This window comes from Anomalospiza imberbis, chromosome 1 (assembly GCF_031753505.1).
Source record: "Anomalospiza imberbis isolate Cuckoo-Finch-1a 21T00152 chromosome 1, ASM3175350v1, whole genome shotgun sequence".
NCBI lineage: Eukaryota > Metazoa > Chordata > Aves > Passeriformes > Viduidae > Anomalospiza > Anomalospiza imberbis.
In genome coordinates this window covers 118,230,422-118,253,418 of record NC_089681.1, presented here as the reverse complement: position 1 = coordinate 118,253,418, position 22,997 = coordinate 118,230,422, and the positions used below count along the sequence as shown (strand labels likewise).

General features: G+C 39.3%; 1 protein-coding gene across 6 annotated transcripts in view; it reads right to left on the bottom strand.

Moving 5' to 3' along the window:
* The window catches only part of JAZF1 (JAZF zinc finger 1), a 187,074-nt gene that overhangs the window by 37,910 nt on the left and 126,167 nt on the right, over positions 1 to 22,997 (bottom strand). Inside the window, exon 1 of one of the 6 annotated variants that reach the window (XM_068208214.1) lies at positions 9,935 to 10,026. The exons of the other annotated variants lie outside the window; for them this stretch is intronic. Within the exon in view, the coding sequence (XP_068064315.1) occupies positions 9,935 to 10,011 (77 nt within the window). The 5' untranslated portion in view covers positions 10,012 to 10,026. Of the gene's footprint in view, positions 1 to 9,934; positions 10,027 to 22,997 lie in introns of those variants that run through there. 6 annotated transcript variants of the gene reach the window in all.

Below are 22,997 nucleotides of genomic sequence, written 5' to 3'. Positions count from 1 at the left end.
GGAATGTGAAATGTCTGGTCTTAATAAACCAAGTTTTCAGGCATCGTGAGTTGTTTGAAAGGACGATAGCAACTTACAAACAATTCAGCCCCACTAAAATGGTGAACTGAACATTCCCAGTTCTTCAGACTACGCTGCAATGAGCTACATGTCTATAAAACAGCCAACATGAAAGATTCCTCCTTGAAGGTAACAAAGTTCTGGTGAAGATAGACAAGGAAAAGTGGAGAAGGAAGAAGATAACCATCACATGTGTGTTTGCTCTTTCACAGAAACGGAATAATGAACTCTCATTTTGGTAATTATGTGCTATTTTAAAAAAATGTACTTTTCTACACTTTAAGCTGATTTGACTGATGAAGTCAACAGTTCATTATGTAATCATCACTGTTTTTGCAGTTTGGAGAGGGGAAGTACCTAAGAACTAAGAATAGTTCCTGAGGTCCCATTTATTCAGCTGCTGTATAAAAGCAGAACACTGATTTGCATTTTGAAATTTTGTCCCTGTTAGACTCGCAGCGTGCTATTGCACCAGACCCAGGCACGTATGGGAGTGCAGCAAATCCCCCAGTTTTGTTGAGTCTACAGGAAACCATTCCCTTGCATCCCTCACTAGCAGCCACCCTCCCACCTCCAGCTTGAGTGATCTGATGAAACCAGCAAAACCCTGCTAGGATGCAGAAGGAAAGGACTGACATCTGAATAACTAACAATGCATTGCTTCTCAGGCAGACAGCAGGGAAGTTCCTTCAGCCCTGTTTGATCTGCCTCGCTGGCGTTATTGCAGAAAGCCGGTTTTTCATTAGGTAAGAAAAAAAAAAAAACAAACCCAAAGTTGTGATGCAGCCTAAGTGAGGTTACAGACGCACCCTAACACAATGAATGAAAATAGATGGTGTAATACAGAAAGGCCCAAGACTTGCAAGTGGAAAAAAGTATAAATTACTATTTTAATTAATTTCCTAATGTAAAACACAGCTGCAGTAATGTTGGCAAATATCACCTGCCTGTTTTAAGTTTGTTAAATTAAATCACGCTCTGTAATTGGGTCTTAACATACAAAAGTATGTTTTATTTACTTTTTATTACAATATCAGTATTTTAACTTTCAGTTTGCTTGTGCAAAGCTTTATAAATTACTTGAATCACTTAAATCTGAATACTATAATCTGCAGTTACAATGTACCAGTTTGAGTTTCAACAATTAAATGCCTTTTTTGTGGACTCCCGCTGCTATGTGAACTAGCTGTAGGCTATTAAAATAATGAGTCCGGACTGAGTCATCTGATCTCAGCCTTGGTGCAAAGCCTGAGGAAAAGGACTTAGCCCACAATTCCTAGTCTGTTTACCAGACTAAGACCAGACTGTTGGAAGCGTTACCCCAGCACTCCCTTCCCCCCCACCCCCGGCCCCGGCACTTGGCCGGGGCAAACGCGGTGTCACAGAGCCCTCTGCAGGCAGCGCCCGCACCACCCCGCATCCCTCATCCCATCCCACTGCCCTGCATCACCTCGCATCCCTGGTCCCATCCCGCTGCTCTGCATCACTGTCCATCCCCATCACCTCGCATCCCTGATCCCATCCCGCTGCCCTGCATCACCTCGCATCCCTCATCCCATCCCGCTGCCCTGCATCACTGTCCATCCCCATCACCTCGCATCCCTGGTCCCATCCCGCTGCCCTGCATCACTGTCTATCCCCATCACCTCGCATCCCTCATCCCATCCCGCTGCCCTGCATCACCTCGCATCCCTGGTCCCATCCCGCTGCTCTGCATCACTGTCCATCCCCATCACCTCGCATCCCTGATCCCATCCCGCTGCCCTGCATCACTGTCTATCCCCATCACCTCGCATCCCTGATCCCATCCCACTGCCCTGCATCACCTCGCATCCCTGGTCCCATCCCGCTGCTCTGCATCACTGTCCATCCCCATCACCTTGCATTCCTGATCCCATCCCGCTGCCCTGCATCACCTCGCATCCCTGGTCCCATCCTGCTGCCCTGCATCACTGTCCATCCCCATGACCTTGCATCCCTGGTCCCATCCTGCTGCCCCCTGCATCACTGTCCATCCCATCACAGCTACCCTGTCCCACCCCACCACCCCAAACCCTACATACTCGCCCCTTAATGAAGTGTGGCCTCTTCCAGAAAGGCTCAGAAAGGTAGGCCAAGGTAAGGTGGGAAAGTACTCATCACAGGATGGCGGAAAACCTGCGCCAACAGCATCTGTGAATTTGGGGTGCCCTGAAGATCTCATTTCTTCAGAGTGTGAGTTTATGATGTCAAATGACACAAGCAAAGGGAACTCAGTGGACAAGATAGGTCTCCTCAGCTTGCATCCACAAAAAATACCACAGATTTGGCCACACCCAGGATGTTTCAGATTGCAATTTGGCCTCATGAAACTCCACAAACGTGGAACTCTCTGTCAGTGACAGTAATGAGGAACAAAACCTAAAGTCTTCCCCTACTTCACAGAACCAGAATCATAGAATGGATGAGGTTGGAAGGGATCATCTGGTCCAATCTCCCTGCTTAAGCAGGGTCATCCTACAGCACACAGCACAGGATGCCGTCCAGACAGCTCTTGGATATCTCCAGTGAGGGAGACTCTGCAACCTGGCAACCTCCCTGGCCAATCTGTTCAAGTGCTCAGTCACTCACACAGTAAAGAAGTTTTTCCTCATATTCAGGTGGCATTTCCTCTACATCAGTTCATGCCCATTGCCTCTTGTCCTAAACCCTCCACACCTTCAAAGAAACACCACCAGCAGCATCTGGCATGAAGGGAACAGGAAACCACCTGTCCTCTCACACCCTCCAGAGGAATCCAAAAGCATCATCATTCACTTTTATTTTCAACAACACAAAATGCATCTTCCTACAATGTCAGTGTATAAACTACAGAAACACACGGCACAGCACGTGGTGCTGTATAAAACAATACCTATCTCAGGCTGAACTCCAGCTAGTATCCAGGGACTGCTGTACTCTGCACTAGTTTTAAGTTGGTTTGTGTGCCAAACCCTGTAATTTATCTACCTCCTTGATATTTCTTCAGTTTTTGATCCTGTATGAACAGGTAAAGGAAAAATAATTAAATTGAGAACTTTCTCTAATGAATCTCCACAGCTCTTTTAGTAATTTACCATCATGATTTCCACTTACCACTCTGGAAAAAATCTGACCTCTACCTTTTACACTTTTGTTCTTTACACTCCAATCACGTTCACATGCATTACCAATCCACAGCAGCATTTCTGCCTTGTTCTCCAACAACTTTGTTACACCCAAGAGACAGGCATATTCTCTGCATTAGCAATGCCATTCCACCACTCCTTTTGACTGTGACTCCTTCTGATCTCAGCCTTCTCTGTTTCATACCTCTCCCGCTTAGGTCTTCTGCCCTGATTAGGAGTCCATGTCCTGAATTTAAGTAGCACTGTATTACTGTCTGTACATGTGTTCATCTATATCTATCTATATATACACACACACAAAGATTTATGGATATACATATATCTATTACATGCATACATATGAATTAAATACATGTTTGTATATTAAATATATATGTGTATTCTTTTTCATTTTAACTGCCAAGTGAAAGCAGTTCTTTTGAGGGCCAAAATAATTAAATAATGAAGTTTCAAAAAAAGTATGGCCAAGATAATATGACTTTTGGGGAGCTGTTATGTAGGCAGCACATACCTAACAGGATTCAGCACACACAATAGAATTAGCAATTTGTGCAATTGCTGATGGTTCTCTAAGGTAAGCCTTGATGAAAGAATCTGTTTTGAGTAGAGGACCACAGCACTTAGACAGACAGAAAATGTTCTAACCCATCCTGTAATTTTCAGGTTTTGAAACATTGTTTAAACTCTAGGGAAGTTTGCAAATACACCTTGAGAACATCTTCAAAACTCAAAACCCAGAAAGTAAGAAAAGAGAAATGTAGCTATTAATTAAGATTTAAAATAACCATAATCAAATTTGGTAGTGTCTGACATGAATTTTGAATTTCTGAGGTTGTCAATAATGAGGCACAATGCCCATGCAAAACATTGACCTTCATCCCTTTCTGATTCTAATAATATTGCCAAACAGGGGGAACTTGGCAGATAAATTTTAGCAACAACCTCAGAACACCACTACCACTATCCCCATTCTTCAGTCAGTACCTAAGCCACTATGCCCCAGTATCTTGCAACACATATCCAAATTTCAGTTTTATTTGAACAACCTGAAAAAACCTAGTCTAAGAAAATGCTTTAAATGCAAATTTCTGCTCATCCTATGTAGATCCTAAACCACACCAACAACCTCAGTGCAAATATTAGCCACATTTAATAGCTGGTCAGACTAACTACAGGGACTTGAAACCTCCATCCCTCTCAGCACAGTGGTTCCCATGAGTGTATGCTTAGCGGTTCTGTGATGGTCTACAAAATTATATTAAACAGCAGTTCATTAGAAGCCAGAGGGTAAAATTTGCTGCATTATGGCCTAGGAAAATAGTGAGTGTTGACTCTGATCTGCAAAAGTGCCATGCTAGAGAACCACTTACTGTCTGGGATGAAAGGCACATGGCCAAGGTTTTTTCCCATTTCTGCCCCAAGCATCAGACATGAACCTGTATGAGGGCATTTCTCAGCTGTTCGTCTCACCTAAAACCCTGATTTGGGCCAAGCAGCCCCTTGGCAAGGGGCAGTTCTCTCACATCAGCAACACCATGTAGAAAGAGAGAGCTAAAAAGCAGACAATTAAATAACTTTCTGTTGCTTGCTGGTCACAAAAACTCTACCAACTTTCCTTTACATATTAACATAGTACGCTCTTTGGAGATGAGGACTTCAAAAAATCTTTGGCAAATTGATTTCCAGATTGAATTTTGCTCACAGGGGCTAAAAAGCTATTAAAACCTTCCCACTCCTTTCTGCTCTGTTCACCTTCCAAATCTGCTTTGGCATATTTCTACCATGCAAACTACCAGCCAAATACCAAGACTAAAGAGATACATGTCCTTTTCTATTTTCCCCAAAACCTATGTCAAGCATCAGAGGAGTAATTTAAAAATCTACAGACCTGGAAAACAACCTATGGACTGCTGTTAATGTAAGTCAATAATGGCTACCCTTAACACTTTTCATCCATCAGTCAACATTTGTGGCAAAAAGCTTAAAGACTTTCAGTATAATGCACTGACACAAAACACTTTGCTTCTTGTAAATCTTTAAACTAGAGTTTTTAATCTTCAAATAATTTAATCCTCAAAAATGTTTCAAAAGCTGTTTCTAAGGCCAGCTCCTTAAAATATTTTTTTTTTCCTTCATTTCTCTATTTATCAACCAAACAAATTTTAAAGGCTGTTTTATTAATGGGATCAAGGTAGACCTCAGATCATGGTTCAGAATGGATTTCCAAAACCTATTTTATATAGAAATTATGAAATACAATGAAAAAAATACTACAGAATTTTTCCTGGAGCTGACTTCCTAGAAATCCTGAAAGACAGTTCTAACCAGTCTTTCACAGTGGAAGGGAAAAAGAAACTTTTCAAAGGAAGAAGAAGAATAATTCTTTTTTTAACACCTGCAAATGCAAAAGTTGTGTGATGATCTGCATCCCCTTTATCTTTTTCCTTCAATGCTTGTGTCCTTTTCCTATCCAAAATAATTTTATAAAATATTTTTTCATTAATGGAAGCCAATTTTTACTTGAACTATAAATTCTTTATAATAAACTAAACAATTTTACTCAATAACTTTTAAGGCTACTAGGATTTTTTGGATGCACAGGCAAGCTTGCCCCTAGCTGCAGACTGCTTTGTCTTGAAGGGAAGAATTCTTAAATAGCCATTCTACAGCATTTTCCTATGTGAATTGCATGTAAACTCTCACATATAATCAACTGAAATACTTAAACTCCTCTCCACCCCCTGAGTAGCTCATGTCTATTGTGCTGCATTAATTCAGAGGAAAGAGCAAAAAAATCCTATATGCAGGCTCCATACCTTTATTAAAATGAGAGGCTCATAAAGGCCTGAATTTTAAAAGGCAAAATTTGAATTTAATAAAAAATATTAATTCTAATGGCAAATATGGAAAAAAGTTATTAAATTAAAAAAACCCCACAGTAATTTTGGTATTTGTCTGAAAGCTCTATTTGTCCCCTAAAAACAAACAGATCCAGTAATTTTTCAAAAGCTTACTTATTACAAAGCTGTCAAACAATTGACTCTGGCAACCCTAAGATTTTCAGATTTATCACAAATTAGGATAGATATTGCTGAACATACTCCTGAGCTGAAGCATTCCTTATCCTAGTGGTGTCAAAAGACTAAATAGATGCAATATTTTTTATTTGCTTTTGCTGCAAATTATTGTAAAGCTCAAAAAAATTAAAAAACCCCAAAAATGAAAAAAAAAAAAACCACCACTGAGAAATGTGTATCTGCAGTAAAAAAACTGTGACATTTAGTTCCAAAAGTTAACCATCCCTCAATCCCCAAGTTACCTTCTTCCTTCCCCCTTAGGTAATAAACTTCACAGGGATACAGACTGATCTGTTTGCAGGGGTGACACAGCAGCCACTTGCTGGAGCTGCTCAGCACCATTTTTATCCTCATCTCCCACTGACACTGGAGTAATTGAAAACACTTGCACAAGGTGCTCAGCAACTTGCAAAATCAAATACCAATGCCAGAGAGCTTCAGCACTGCCCGAATCCTGCAATGCAGTGAAATGAAACCATCGGGGTCACCCCGGCTCTTGAGTTGCAGCCAAGGGGAGTGCAATAAGATGGGAGTGCTGCCACAAAAGGGCTCGATACTGAAGGTGTTAACATTCTTGTCAGCAGCAACTCCAAACAGCCCATGGCAACCTGACAGGACAAAAAGCTGCAAAGACGGATCAGAATGTGCAGACTGGGCAGGATAGAGAAGTTAGGAGGAGTTAAGGTCCTTAAGGAGAAAGTCTCATGGTAACAGACAAGAAGGGTTAGTTAAAAATCAGCTACTACAAGGAAAGCTCAGTTAAGAAATAGATAAAATGACATTCTGATTCCAAAGAGCTAGCCCCTTATACCTGTCCCTTAATTATCAGGATTAGTAAGGCATTGCCTTAATCTCTTGTTAAAAGCTACATGTATGTGTGCACCCATGAGCTCAGTGAGAAAACTCTCTAGATCATGATCCCTTGACTCTCCCAGTACCTCCCCAGCTGGATGGGAGCATCTCTGACCTGAAACTGCACACCTGAAGAACGTTTTGGTACACTGTGTGCCCCAGCATATCAGACTGCCAAGGGAATGGCAGCTGCCTAAGAGCTGGCACAGCATGCGGGGCTGCACTGGGGCTGCACTCCCAGCACATCTCCAGACTGCTTCCCCAGACTCACAGGCTATTGCTACAAATTCTTATGCACCAGAGTGTAATTTCAACAACTCCAATGCCTTCCTCATTTAGAACATGGGAGAGGACAGGTGATAGGGATTAAGAGAAAATAAAGTTTGAGTGTTTTCAGCACAGCAAGGAAAGCCACACCAGTCTCACAATTTAATGGCAGAAACATGAACATGGAAAACATAAAATTTAAAGCTAACTCTGTGAGAAAAGAGTCAAACCCCCTGAACACCAACCCTCCTGTCCCCCAACCCACACAACTCATGTAAGAGTGGAGGAGGGAAGCTACTCACAGTAATATTGGCAGTGATGAGCAGGCAAGAGCTAATGGAAGAAACAGAACACTTCAATCAGCCATGACATCAGGCTATCAAAAACAATCTGGCTGTTATCACATTAAAAATCCATTCAAGTAAGCAAATAAAAAATAAAGATCAGAACATAAAGCTCAAGACTCAGTTTACAAATGGATTAATGACTATCATGCTAATGATAGTTCCCAGCTAATGCTGGGAACACTCTAGAAAAACAATCTATGCAAGCTCAAACATTATTATCCGTAATAACTGGTTCACTACTGAGAATGCTGCCTCTCTGCCAGAATCTAGTGCTAAACCAGAGAGACATGCTCTGTTCATTTTCTTTCCAAGAGTTAATGCAGTGGTTGACTTGTCTTCTTAAGCCTTTGGCTATCACAGCAAATTAGAAATTGGAAAATAACTCTTCATAATTTTTACCCATTAAAAAAAAGGAGTCTTCTCCAGAGCACACAAACACCACAACAGCCACAAAAGCTCTTAACTTTTCAAAGAGGAAATTAATGATCATTCACTGTGGACTATAAACATACATAAAGGCCCTTAAATTGAAATAAAGAGGGATAACATTATCTAACGGATGGGAATTGGAAACATTCTGGCTTCAAATTAAAAAACCCAACACCTAGTTGAAGGAATATTTACCAAGTGAAATTAAGTATTTAATTTGGATTCAAACCAGTATTGGATGTTTTTCTAGAATAAACTCATTGCATCAAATCACAAGTCAGAGAGTTCTCCCTTGTTAGAGTTCTCACTCTGTATTCACTTCTGCTGCAAGAGTACAATTCCTCTGCAGATGTGGGTGAGGGCACTTCCTTGCCTGTGTTATGCCTAGGTAACCGTAAAGATCCATTCTGTAACATCAAGAACTTTGTAAACCTTGACACAGATGTAATTTATCAGGGGCCTGTTCACAGCTTTTAATTGTGATTATCTCTCATCAGCCATTTGAGAAGGCTGATACTCCACGAGATGAGCAAGAAAGAACATCTGCATGTTTGGGAAGAACTGCCTTCCCAAATTAGCTACTGAGATCAAGTTAACCTTTCCAAGTCTCCACAAAGTCATCTCCATGCAACACACATAAACCTCCTCATCCACCTCTCCAGCCCACTGTACTTCACTCACTTAATCTTGCTGGTTTCCTCCACTGATACTGCCCTTGATGTAGAGAGAAGGGACTAATTTGGCTAGTCCTAACTATCTCCTTGAGAAGCACCTCTCTCCTCCACTGATTAAAGAGGGAGGCAGTTCAGCCTTCCATTGTCAGACTAATCCCTCTTTTCTGTGAACACCTTCTCAGTATGAACTACCAGATACTTATCAACAAGATACCACTAAGCAGACTAGCAATCTTTCACATCATGTTTCTCTACATTAGCAGTCCACTCCACATCCCCCCCCTTTTTTTTTTTTTCTTTTTTTTTTTTTTTTACAGATTTTTGAGTCAATCTGCCAGGGAAATTGTACAGCAGAGGTAAGGTAGGATGGGGAAACCTGAAATTCAACAATAACTTTTCAGGGAAAGTATACAGATGACAAGCAACATGTGTCACCACTCCTAAGAATCTACGGAGTTGGCCTCTGAAGGTACTGGTGGCTGGAACACAGCTTGTCCCATGAGACCACAAGTAAAAACTAGCTTCCTGCTATCAGATACTTTGGATAAAGTACTTATATAACTGTACACATGTCTGTGCTTCAGGCAAATTTCAGAGATATTCCCTTAACATGGAAGACATACAGCAAGAATTTTCGTTCCAGTTTGCTAAATTGGAGACCATAAAAGGGGTATAATATCAATACACAGCTGTCTTCATATGGTGATTCTTCATTGTCATTAAAAGACTCTGCTGTCACTGTAAAAACTAAAATTAATAATTAAAGCAATGGAGAAGTTCCTACGTGCAAAACCTAGCCTTTTAAGAAACATGAAGAATAGTTGCTTCTGTGGTGGTTTTGTTCTACATTTCTTTTTCTTTCCATTGAAAACTTGAGGAAAATCAATACAAACAGCTCAAAATACCATAAAGTTTTAGCTCTCTATATGTCCTATTTATTTCCACTTTGAAATAAAATGCTTTCAAATATTCTGCCTATTTCACCATGTTGTTCTCAGTTTTGCAATTCTTAGTCAAGGAAATGAACATCACTTAGAAACTAGTAACTACATGTGGGTATAAACAGCTGAATCAGAACGTACTTTTCCCACTCCTCTGTCATCATTGTCCAGGAACGGATGAAACAGCCCACAACTGGTTTCTCTGTTGGGATAATCATCACTTCTGGGTCTGTAAGATACAATCTCACTGTATTCTTTAAAAAAATAATAAAAAAAATTAAAACCAGGACATGCAGAACTCTGATGAGTGCAGCGGGAAGGACTAATTGGAAATTTTTTTATAAAGGTCAAGCTGAATCTGGGAAATTCTGAGTTTCTTCTCACATATACCAGTGAAACAGGGGCACACCCCTTGCAGTGTGAGAGATGTCAGTACAGAGAAAGGCAACTAATTTTATGTTCACTGGAGGAAACCTCCCCTGATATCTCAAACAAAACTAGTTTCTATTTTATTTACTTGCAGGTGAGATTGCAATACAAGAATGCATCCAAATCTCTCTTCTCTACTTGTCAAACTCAAGTAAGGAATGTTCTCTAACTGTGCTGCAGAAACACAACAAGGGAAGGCAACATCAAGTTAAAATAAGCAATCCTAACCAAACTCAGGGATAACTTGCCCTCTGTTTTGTTTTTTTTTTCATAAATAACTCTTTCAGCTGAGTTTTTGGGTGTACTTGCTAGCCTGACATATACACCAGTGCCTTTTTGTATTGTGCTCATAAAATAGGTTTCCTCTGGCTCCTCAGTAGAGCAGTTCTTATCAAGAAACCCACTGCCTGTAAAAGCAAAGAAGAAAAAGTCTACACTAAAAAACCCACTGCCTTCAATGACAACAAACTTACAGCCCAAATAACAAGCTGTTTTAGGAAATTCCCTGGCTTTCAAGTCATGACTTGCATTGTACTAACACCGTAGCTGCAGTGCTTAGCAGCATCATTTTACTGCAAAGTCAGATTCGAAAAAGAATAATTTGATTTATCTTTCCAATATTAATGGGATTATTTATATATTTAACAGTTAAGTAGATTTTCTTCAGGTCTTTCCTAAGTTTAAGGCTCTCTGTTTTCACTTATGGAACAGTCTTCTGCCAATATTTTTCGGTATATTTGCAACTGCTAAATAATCATGTGAAAATATAATTGCTAACATGCTTTAAGACTGGAATAAACACATGATTAATAATATTTTATTTAGGAATACTCATGTTTTTCTTAACCTTTACCGAAATCTTGAATTATGGCATATTAATGCATTTTATTCGATTTCACAGTTGCAGAAGATGTCTTCTATCAAACTAAAGTCCAAATTTATTGCTGAAAATCCTTTGCAATTCGTGCTCTGATGAAAAATAAACCAATTCTAACGCAGGCTGCTCTAAGTACATCTTAGCCTGATCCACTACAACAGATTTTATTTGGCTCTCAAAGTTTAAGCTTTTGCACTTTCAGGACTTGATTATTCTCATATGTGATAAATTGCGTCTGGAGCTAGGCAATGGTGTATCCGTTTTCAGATCCCAAGTTCCTTCTCCGCTTGTTCACGTGGTCCTCCACTTGGCCAAAAACATTGCAGGGTCCTCGCCATTGCCTAAGTAACTGGGCTGGCTAAACCAAAATCCATTTAAAAACCCCCAAAACCATTCATCCTTAAAGATTCCCTGAATGCTTTTAAGAAAAATAAGAAACAGCTTTACATGGGGAACACGTAACTTGTCTTGTAAACTCTCTCATCCCAGTGCACATAAGAAAACAACACAGGAAAGGTAAGAACACAGTCTCAGGCTGTCTCTGTGCTCCCCATTTTAATCTCTCAAGAGCATCCTAAAGCCCTGCAACAAAACATCAACCCTCAAACAATTCTAAACTTCTGTGCAATTTCAGGTATAAATCTGAAAAAAAATCGTAACAAGCTACTTTTATGCACTATATTAGTTTTACTGTTTTTTTATCCTTCAGCATCTTTATTATCGGCCACAGCCTTGTGACAACTGAAATTCTGCTTTGCAAATGAGACAAAGTGAATGCTTGCAAATAGTCACTAAAGAGCTGGAAACAAGGTATAGGGTTCCGTAGCTGTTCTTACATTTTTTCGCTTTACCAGTCCCAAAGAAAACTGCAATATTACCTGCTCCTATAAACTATTCTAGCACTGTAATACTGTCTTTCCACAAGGTTAAATTCTGGCAATTTAAAATTTTATTAATGCCTCCCATTGCATAGACCTGCTGTATTTTCATAATGGAACAGCCAAAATGAATGAAGCTTTTAATGTCAGGTCCCATACTCAGGCCCTGCAGATGCAGTGTCACTACCACAGGGCCATTATTTTGAAAAGCATCAGGCTACAAGAAGTCTTCCCCAGGTGTGGGCAGGATCCAGGATCCAGTGGTTGTCCCACCAGTAACTTGTGTGTTATCAGGAGTGGAAGACAGATGCCCATACCATCCATGACCAGGTACCTCATATGGATGTGAAAACACAGAATAATTAACACTAACCAAATTATTTTGCTGCAATTCAGTAGCTATATTTAGGTTAGTAACATTAAAAAACACAGAAAACTTCTCCATGATGTGTTTGGGATTCCAAATATGATGAAGTTAAATCTGCTTGCATGCATTTCAAAGCTAATGCTGAATTTTAACATGTTTATGGTTTCCAAAAAAATCAGACTCATTGTTGAGTATATTTTGGATCCAGCTAAGAGATAACAGTTGAAGATAATATGTACTTTTCTTGGACATCACCTTTTTCAAACTAGCTCAATCTCAGTAAAAACTAATAGAAGCCTCTGCTGTGCTGGTAGGCTTATAAAGATAATCCAAGTGTCTCTCACCCAGCTCCTACACACCCCTCACAGACATATGGTAGATGCTTAAGTGTGCAGCAAGGAATTGTTTTTTAATAAAGGCTTGTACCCCCAGATGCAGTGGTCCTATAACTTAAAAGAGTGCAGTAAAAGAATCTGGTAAAAGAAAAAAAAAAAAAAAGAGAAGAAAAAAGAGAGGAAGACAGGAAAAAAAAGACCCAGCATTATGTTATCAATAATAAGTGTGAGAAATCATTGACACTATTACTGAATAATTATTGATAAGTAACTACTGACATATAAATACTTCCATTGTCACAACATACTATTTTAATGGTTCTGAGAAGTCCTTAAACACATTAACGCTGATTATCCCTCTTTAGCAGCTCTCCCTGGATGCAGCCTCTGACTCTCCTGCCGTCCCTGCGGAGGTGATGGTTTTGCAATCCCCTTGCCTGGCCCAACTCCTTGCAAGGCAAATTGTTCCACCTTTCATTCCACACCAACCTGCCTGTTCTCACCACTGTCTCTTCCCAGAAGAAGTGTTTGTGCGCTTGTGGGCAAGCTGGAACATGGACCTGGTCCAAGTGAAAGCTAACCCAACCAAAACCACGTCAGAACCACAAAGTCAGCACACAAACGAAACAGGCAGCATGAACAAGGAGAGGCAATCATCCCTTTCTCCAGCAGCACCGAGTTATGCCAAATGAAAGTGATGACAACTTTAGACTGACTTGCCTCATCACAAACACTTTCCACATATTACTTAAATTATTTTTTTTGCCTAAGTCTTTCCATTGCCTGTTCCCATTTACTAGTTCAGACATTGGGCTGGACGTACACCATGGGAGCAATTTCTGAGATACATTTGAGAAAAGGAAAGCACTTCAACTGTGCGAAAACTGAAAAGCTATTTGTCACCATGTCATTTCCCAATTGTGAGTCCACTACCCATCTAGCCTAAATTAAAAAGCTCTGTAAAGAACAGAACTAATGAAGCTGGATTTCCTAAGGACATACAAACCACTTCCTTCAAATTCTACTGCAATAAACACCAGCTCCTCCTGTGTCTTCTGTCATTCCATCCTCTCGTCTTCATTTTCCTGTGACCCACTCCCCTCCACACTTTGACCCAGATCTTCTTTCATAGTGTTTATAGTTGTTTCAACCACAACTGTAACCTCAGACAAATGTCTAAATATTCACTCTAACCCGCTGACTTTCAATAGCTACAAAGTTCTCTGAAAATGAGGCCCATGCAAAGGCATATACATGGGAGTCCTTCAAACCTCTAGTCACTTTGGAATCCTTATATGAATTCACTCATGGTTGGTATTGAACCCAGAATCCCATCGATCTCAGCCAGTACCCCTGGGAAAACCTTCTGGCCATTTGCACTAAAGCCAGACCTTGGCTGCATGTTGGGAAAAGTTTAAACCTATGCAACTTTCAGCTGTGGAACTGGAGTGTGACCACACCTAGGAGAAATTGTCAAGGCACATCATGCCTGAATTCCCCCCTCCATGAACTGCTTCTGTGAGGGAAAACAATCAAAAGTTTGCACAGGACAAAAAAGTCCAACTCGAATTTTTTTTTTTAGGAAGCTGACCCTGTGTGGCTTTGAAGCCAAGCAGACATGTAGGATGACCGAGCATGCACTGTCCCTCCAGCAGGTCACACGTGCCACTTCTCAAAACCATGCAGTTTGCAGGTGGTGGAATGTGGAGGCACCAGGGGACACAGAGAAGACTGTGGCTTAGCCACACTACACTGCACACATCTACACATCATCATGGAGATCACTGTCCTTTCTCTGCCTTTCAGGTGCTTCTAAAGCAATATGCAATAACCAAATCCAATAAACAAGTTTAATGGTATATCATTATTCACACGCAGGTGTAGAATTTGTAGAATTCCTACACTGTGAGAAAACAAAGTAATAACACCCTCCCCCAAATTTTCTACTTAATTGTTATTTAAAAAGACATTTCCATGGTTTAAAAAAACTTAATACATTACTATTACACTAATACTTATTATCTAACATGCAATTTCAAGGGCAAATTTTTTAACAGAGCTTTTAAGATGCTTTCTTAGGAAGTCTGGGTCTTTGATGTTAAATTTATGATCAGTCATTGCTTGACAATTGTAATTAATATGCTAGGTGATTTTCTGACTTGCTGTTCTAAGAGACATTATTATTTGTAGTCTGTCAGTGTAACACATAAATTATGAGCTCTGTTCACCTGTAATAGACTGAAATGAAACTTCAAAAATGACATTTATGAAGAAAAATGAAAAAGTCCTTTCCACCATGAGAATGGATATATCACACAGTCTGAAGTAGGCTCAGAACAGAAAAAAGTTTAAGTTATGTATTTTAAAATACCTGCCTGCCAAAAATAATTACATGCTTAAAAATAGATTACTCTTTAGTTGCAAGGTCTCGTAAACTGGGCAATGTCATGCACGATCAAGGAGGAATTTTACACACGCTGCAATTTTTTTGCCTGCTGAACACTAGCATGCAGTCGTTTTTCAAGACAGTGATGCATATTAGTACATCAAGAAAGATCTCCTAAAGGAATGAAAAAAATTACCTCCCTGAAACAGAGCATGAGCTACTTGTAAGAAAATCCCTGTGCACATAAGAGGTTTTACCTTCTTCTAAAAAAAAAATTAAAAAATAAACCTAGTCTTGTCTTTTCATTAGAAAGCTATACTGAAGTTTAAGTTTTAGATCCTGTATAATATGAGTCAATACAAAACCAGAAGATATTTAAACCAGACACTTGCCAACCTTGTACCTTGATCATCTAGATAGGAAAAGCATTGTGTGGAAGAACATGCCCAAACTTTTACTAGGTATTAATCTGCAAGTCTAAAACAGCCAAACATTCTTCAAAGCTGTTGACCATTATATCTACAAAAAAAAGGTGTGCACACACTAGGCAAATGTGTTTAAAAATCCTAAACCTTCAAGGGCTTTTAGTCAATAATGTAAGTAAATAAAGAATAGGCAATGTGTACTTTGCCAGGTAATAAACAGCTTCCATTAATTTTTAAAAAAATCCATCAAAACAAACAAACAAAACCCCCAAAAATCAAACCAAAGAAACAAACCCAAATGAAATGCCTGAAGTAAGTGCCATGAGTCTATATTACTGGAAATGTCTAGGTATGCCGAGTATCCCCATATTCAACTAGCTTTAAGTGAGAATCCAGAGGAAGCAATTGCAGCTCTGAGGTTCCTCTGCAGAGCACTCCCGCTGTGGAGGGAGATGCTCCGGAGTCTGGGTGTCCCCAGCCCTAACACACACACTGCAAGGGCAGAAGAGAGAAACAGCACCAGCTATGATAACCATATACTAGCAGGTCATGAGGAAAGACCTCCCTTAAACAAAGAGTGAATCCTGGTTTTCCCCCCAAGTGTGGGATCATCCACAGGTGAGCTGTGTGGATCAGTAGGAGTTTTGCTCGAGCTGAAGTGTGGATGTACTTAATCACTATGTGTACCTTTAAGTGTAATGTAATAGTGTGGTGTCTTAAATTTCTGAGAAAAAAAAATCATGGATTGGAAAATACCCCACGGTTTTAGGCAGACCTAGGCAATTCAGAACACTTTCAACTTAAATAAGTACTCAAACTGTGACAGCTTAAAAAAGCCTAAACCAAAAACTTAAACTGAAAAGACCAAAGTGAAAACTAAACCAAATTTTGTTCTTCCCATATTTCAGCCTGAAATAAGTGAAAACACCAAAGTGTAGTTAAAGTTCTGTGCCAATTTTTTGCTTTGCTCCCATGAGAAAACCTAACTTTAGTCCTTCCAAGTTTTAAACTAATCAGAACATTTTGACAATTTTAGTTTGGAAAATATGAAGCCTACACAGTTCCAGGGAATAACCTTGTATGGGGTTTTTTTGTTTTGTTTACATTATGAAACCAACTTCGCCTCATGCATTTATATCTGAGTTTGGAGCAAGCGAGTCTGTATCTGTCACTGCTATCCCTCCCTGTCTATACATTACTCTTTCCTTGCTCCTCACACGCAACCCAACAGGGCATAGGTACAAAACAAAAATATCTATCTTGAAGGAAGTTCTGGGCAAACTGCAGACTGAGCCCACAGCATCTCTCCTCTTAATTCTTGTACTGTTTTTTGCTAGCCCATAATCTTGGGGTTACATTATTTGCCCAGGTTGTGGAGACTAAAATAGGAGCGATAAAACCCCTGAAGTCACAGATGCCAAAAGAATTACTGTAAATACCAGGGCAGTAAAAGTCTAACCAAACAGTCTCAGCTTAACAAATACGTCTGCAGCTTTACTACTCCTGATAGCATTATTGGTACTGTAACTATATAATTATTTTTTCCTGGTTTTAAAAGGTTTAGACTTTGAATTAGTACAGCCAATGCATTCAGCCTACAAAAACATGTCTGTCCAGATTGAGGATATTTTTTTTTGCACACTTGTGGACAAGATGTTGGCTTCATTTTACAACCAACATCTTGTCCACATCAGGGGAGCGTTCTCACACAGACATGCATACCATGTGGGCTACCTGCTGAGTTTTGGCAAGCTTGGCAGGCTGCAGAGCATAAAGGGTAGGCAGTTGTAGTGGAAAAAACCTTCATGGGAATTTTTTTTAATGTTGTGAAAAAAGAAATAGTTAAAAAAAGCAAACTGTTTCCCAATGAACCACACTGTGAGCTGGCATAAGGAAGATAAGGGCAGGAAATTAGATGTAAAACTTGTGCATAGGTCCTTTAACAGAGAAGGCACTCTGCAAGTTGCCAATGTGACATACACATTTATTTTCTAAAATTCAGCCACTTTTTTTCTTTTTAATTAACCATATGGAAAGTTGAAAGACTTGTGAACTTACAGCATCAATCCCACATGTTGAACTTAATTTTGGAGAGATTTTACTCGATCTTGTGTCTTTAATTTATTTTATACTCACATTTATACACCGTTAGACAAAATAACACACATAGAGCAAGATATGCCTTATGCTATAAGCATAATTCAGTATTACTTAGTTCTTATATAAAGGTGCTAAAGTGTTTCAAATTAGGAAATGAAGTGCACCCGACAAGCGGTTATGTTTTAGTGTTCCACCTTGGTAAATTTTACAAATATTGGTGTAGCCAACTATTCTTAGTTTCCTCGTATGATCTCGAAAGCAAAGCAGAATAAAAACGATTGAGCACTAAAAACAGCCACTGCCAAATGAAAAAATGCAACAGCACCACCTAAGGCCCATCTAAGACAGTGCAAAAAGTCACAGAGGTTTTACAGAACCCTCATCCGTATTTATACAGCTGTAACATGCATTATGAAATTGTAGCATGCCATTTCTTCATGCCTTGAGTGTTGGCTAACCAGTTCCTTATACCTATTTATTCACATTTGGATTTCCATGCAGTTCACAGTACTGTATGAATCAAAGGTTCAACTTTTAAACACATTTAAACTCCTCGTTTTTCCACTCTAAAATTAAGTGGTATTGTATTTCAAACACATCGTGGGGCAGAAAATTCCTAACCCATTTTAAACTATTGTGACAAATCATCTAGCCTAGTTGCCACTGGCAGAGTTTTGGTGCACACAAGTGCCCCCTGGCGCAGAACATTTATTTTCTACAGTAACTGAAGCATCAAGGTAACTACAGCTTCAAGTGAAGAACTTTCTTCCAGTTTCCAGCCTCAGAATATCCATGAACAAATTTATAAACATTTGTTTTTCTAGCTATGTGATTCTTTACTTTGGATAGTTCCCTTCTCTGCTTGTTTACTCTTCATACAACATTTATAAAAGCTAAGCTGTTCTCTCCTAGCCTTGGCTAGCCTCTAAAGGAGAGCTAACCTTCTCTGACCTGACTTTATTCCCTTCACTATACACCCTTTGCTGCTCTACACCCCATCTGAAACAAGTCACAGTGCTCACTGCAACAGCCCTGGTCTCACCTTCACTGGAAGTAGCTCTTCCAAGACAATCCCATTTGGCCTTTTTCGACTTACCCGTTTATATCAGTGGCTATGCAAGGGGATGACTGAACAGTGTTCAGTAATATGATTAAAGTCTGTTCCTAGTGACAAGCATCCTTGAGTTGCTTTTTATTTTGCTCTCCTATTCTTTTATAAGGAATTAATTCATCATAACCTATGGTACTATGTAAGTTTAAGACTTCATCAATTAATCAATGTGACCACTACAAAAGACAGACAAATGTTATCTCTTCATCTGACCTGTTTCTTCCCTCCTGTCTAAATTAACACACTACCAAACTGCTGAACTTTCTTACAGACATGCATGTAAATGATGTAACCATTTTCAGAGAGTTCTGCTAACGTAAGAGGTGTCTTATTAACAGACAATCACGACGACAAGGGAGGCTGGCGCTATGTGTGCCACTCAGCTTGTCAGCTGTGGAACCTGATGCGGTCAGAAACGGCACTTACAGAGGAGATGGCTGTATGCAGAAAGCAAAGCCACTGAGGGCATCCCTCCACACCTCTGCTGAGGTAGGTGCATGTAATGCACTGCCACAGGAGTTACAGGCCACTCATCACACACCACAGGTCTAGGAGCTGTTACAGGGGGAGAAAGAGTGCCTTAACAAGGACACAGGTGTTTAGATTATGCATGTTTGATCTATTATACGTGTTTGATCTATTATACTTTCTCCATTGCCCAAGCACTCAGCAACCCTCTCTGCCTGCCCTCCTTTATCCTTACCTGACAGATCCAAACCTAGGAGACAGCAGCCCAGAAGTTTTGCAGGGTTCAGAGATGCCAGGCTTCCAGGGAGTGGCCTCTTTTCTTTTTCCTATTTTATTCCAGGCACAACTCCAGCTACTGTCCCTTGTAGTTAGACTGTGAAAGGAGCTATTTGAAAGCAAATTCCTAAATAATGCCCTCTGAGCAGATGCGATTCCTAGCCTGCCTGCAAACACAGCTCTTTCACTGTGCAGAATTTAGGCTCACACCTCCCCAGGGTTTGTTTACATTATCAACATAGAATTAATAATACATTAACAATGTTAATTGGACAAATCTGCCCAAGACATCGGCAGAGTCGTCTGCTGGGTCCCTAAAAGCTGTATCTCATGTTAGTAGTCCTCTGCACTCATTGCAGTTGGACGAGAGTAACAAACTGCTTACACACTGCAGTCAACCCAGTGATCTGCTCTCCTGGCTGGCCTTCAATTTGAGCTTTAATATCCTGTGGCCCCAAAATTACAGTCTCTCACACAATGTGTTGCTCCCCCCAGCAAGGCTAAATGCTATAGTTATGCACACTTCTGCCCCCTGCTACTTAAGTGAGGTAGCAGGACAATTCATTACCTAGAAAATTAATGATGATAACGTTAATAATAATATTATAATAATAATGATATTCATACAAGTAACACAAAAAGGTTCTGTTTTTCATTTATTACAATTAGGTATTTCAAAAGATTAAAGACTAAAGCTTTCATTAGGTATACCATGAAAAATAGTGTCATAGAAATTTCAAATGCCTGATACGAGAGACCTGCTTAATAAGAGATTCGAGTGATTTGCTCCCCGCAAACAAGATGCTTCATTATTGATGAACCTACTGAAATTAATAATTTTCATTACTTCAACAGGAAATATTTTCTAACTCTGCCTTAGATTCAATATTGAGGAATTTTGCAATTTCTGAGATTATGACACAGGCAGAAAATCTCTTCAAAAACACAGTCATGTGAATCTATACTCAAAGGTTACTAAAAACGTTTAGTTATTGAAATTATCTACTCACTTTCTGGAAATGAAGTAATACTTTAAAATATTTTACTTTTTTTTTTTACAGCTACAATTTATATATATATTTTTAAGATTTTGTAACATATTACTTTTGTAAGTATCTTTCATCCACACTTCATTCTATCAATTTCAATTGAACAAATTTCACAGTAATTGCTCTCCTTAGGCAGATGTACTAGAGTCCTATCATTACAAAAAAGGGCCACAAACTCTCTTTCCAGAACCAAAATAACGAGTTAACCACAAATGCTGCCAGGAGAAAAGTGGAAACATCACCCACTCTGCATGAAATATTCAATAGCAGAAGGCAAATCAAAAAACAACTCCAAAATGCAAGGCTGCTAAAAGCTCTCATTTTTTCAGCTGAGAATTCATAGCATTCAGCTGTAGATATTTCAGTAATAACTAAATACTTATTTAAAGTTCTTACAGGGATAAACAGTAAGCTATGGTCTTGTAGCAGAAAAGGACAGCAAAATATCAAACACACCACCCAAAAATGGCTAGTGAAGGTGCTAAAGAGATATGGAATACCTTACTAAGAAACTGTATTCTAAAGGTAGCTATTGAATTTCAGCATCTCTTGAAATTTCTTTTCTAAGACAACATACATCTGTTAACTATACATCTTTGCAGTAGCTTTTTTTTGCCAAGGAAACATACAATGTGCATAAAATGCTATGTTCTCATTTGATTTTGTATCCTTCAAAAACTATAGGTGAATATGGAAGTGCTGGATCCTTAACATACTAGTTTGTAAATGGATTTCAAAATCAGTTTTCCAAGTTGCATATTTTAATAAATAGGCTTCTTTAATTAAATGAAAGTGCCATAAACTGTCCATGTGTGAACCAAAAACAAGAGCTGTGTTAAATTAAAAATGCAGCATTTTACTAATCCTAACAAATTAGGACTGCCTTCAGAATAGAGTATTTCTTGCTTTAATATGTCAAATTACTACGGCGGTGATTTGAATGGAAAAGTCATGCTAAATCAGCTTTTCAAAGTTAATATTTCTTTGCAATCAATTTGCAATTTAAAAAGATCCTAAGTACAGACACTCCTGCACAGCATTATCTCCTTTCATAAAAAAGCTCATTTTAGAGATATGATCTTTTTGCCAATATTACATGAAATTAGCATGGGAAACATTGGAAGAAAACGTTTCTTAAGTACAGCTTGGCCTATAATTTTTTTTTTTGTAAGGCTGCACTTAATCTTTATTCTTCCATAATCAGTATTTATTGTGTGACCCTGACAGCTTGCTACTGCTGTGATAAATTATCTGACTCAAGTCAGATTAAAAATGCAACCCTGAATTCTAATTATCTTGGCAGATCCGCTTAGTAATGGCGTTTCTTGTCAATTCTGGAATCACAGCATGGGTGTCAATTGCAACAAATGCCCCAGCCCCTCTCTGAAGCAGGCTCCCCAGAACGCGTTCGTATCTGCCATATGTAAATCTCAGATGCTCTGTACCCTTGGTGACCTTTTATTAGCAAACTGACAAAATGATAAAGCTAGTCATGGCAAAACTCCCACTACTACACAATTATCTGCTACAGTTCCAGTCCGTGGGAGAGCAACAAGACATTGTTAATTGTGATGCATTTCATTGACTTCCCCTGCTAACAGACCCTCCAGGTCATCCAAACCGATAGGGTTAGGGTTTTATTTCACATCAGAAGGGGATGGAAATATAGTTTTGACCCACAGGAGAGTTTCCATCTTTTGTTTTTCCTTTTCAGTAAGACGCCTATCATTTGTTTTTAAAAAGACTCATGAAATTATTTCTAACACACAGACACACACAGGCACACATAGACACATGTATATATTATATATATGTATGTGTTTTTAAAAAAAGGTTTAGAAAAGAATGATCTGCTTCAAGAACTTACAAAACTGAGATACACCCCACAAAGGAGCATCAGTCTGATTGAAACTACAGAGAACTCCCTCCCATTGCCTTACCACGCTGCAAACCTTCATCAGAACTTAAACCCTTCAGGTAATGACTGGATTCACATTCCAGGACATCCAGCTTTGGAAACTTACTAAGGCACTCAAAAAGAACATAGGTGGATTCCAAAGGCATGAAAAACAAATAACCTTTTCATTCACAAAAAAATTATCCAATGGAGTTAGAATTCCACAAAACACTTCTGCCTCTACGTGCAGGTGTTTGTACATAAATACAGTTCAATCTCAAAAATCTTCCTGCAAATTTATGACATCTTGCAGTGTCTCCATTAAAATTTTATATACAGATTAGGCTAATAGTAAGGTAGAGAGAGAAAGAAGCCAACAATTATTCAGCACGGTTCAGTCTTCCTGCTCCCTCAGAGCTTTCCAGGGACCCCTGTATCAGAATAGCATTGAAAATGTTTACAACACATCCTCATGTATTGCACTAGAGATTTAAAACTGGGTAAGTCTGCTCTGATTTTTGCAGTAGTCACTCCATTCCAGCTACCTTCTGGCTGGCTCGAGTTGATAAAAGCATCAGGGTCTGCAGGACACCTATCAGTCAAAAC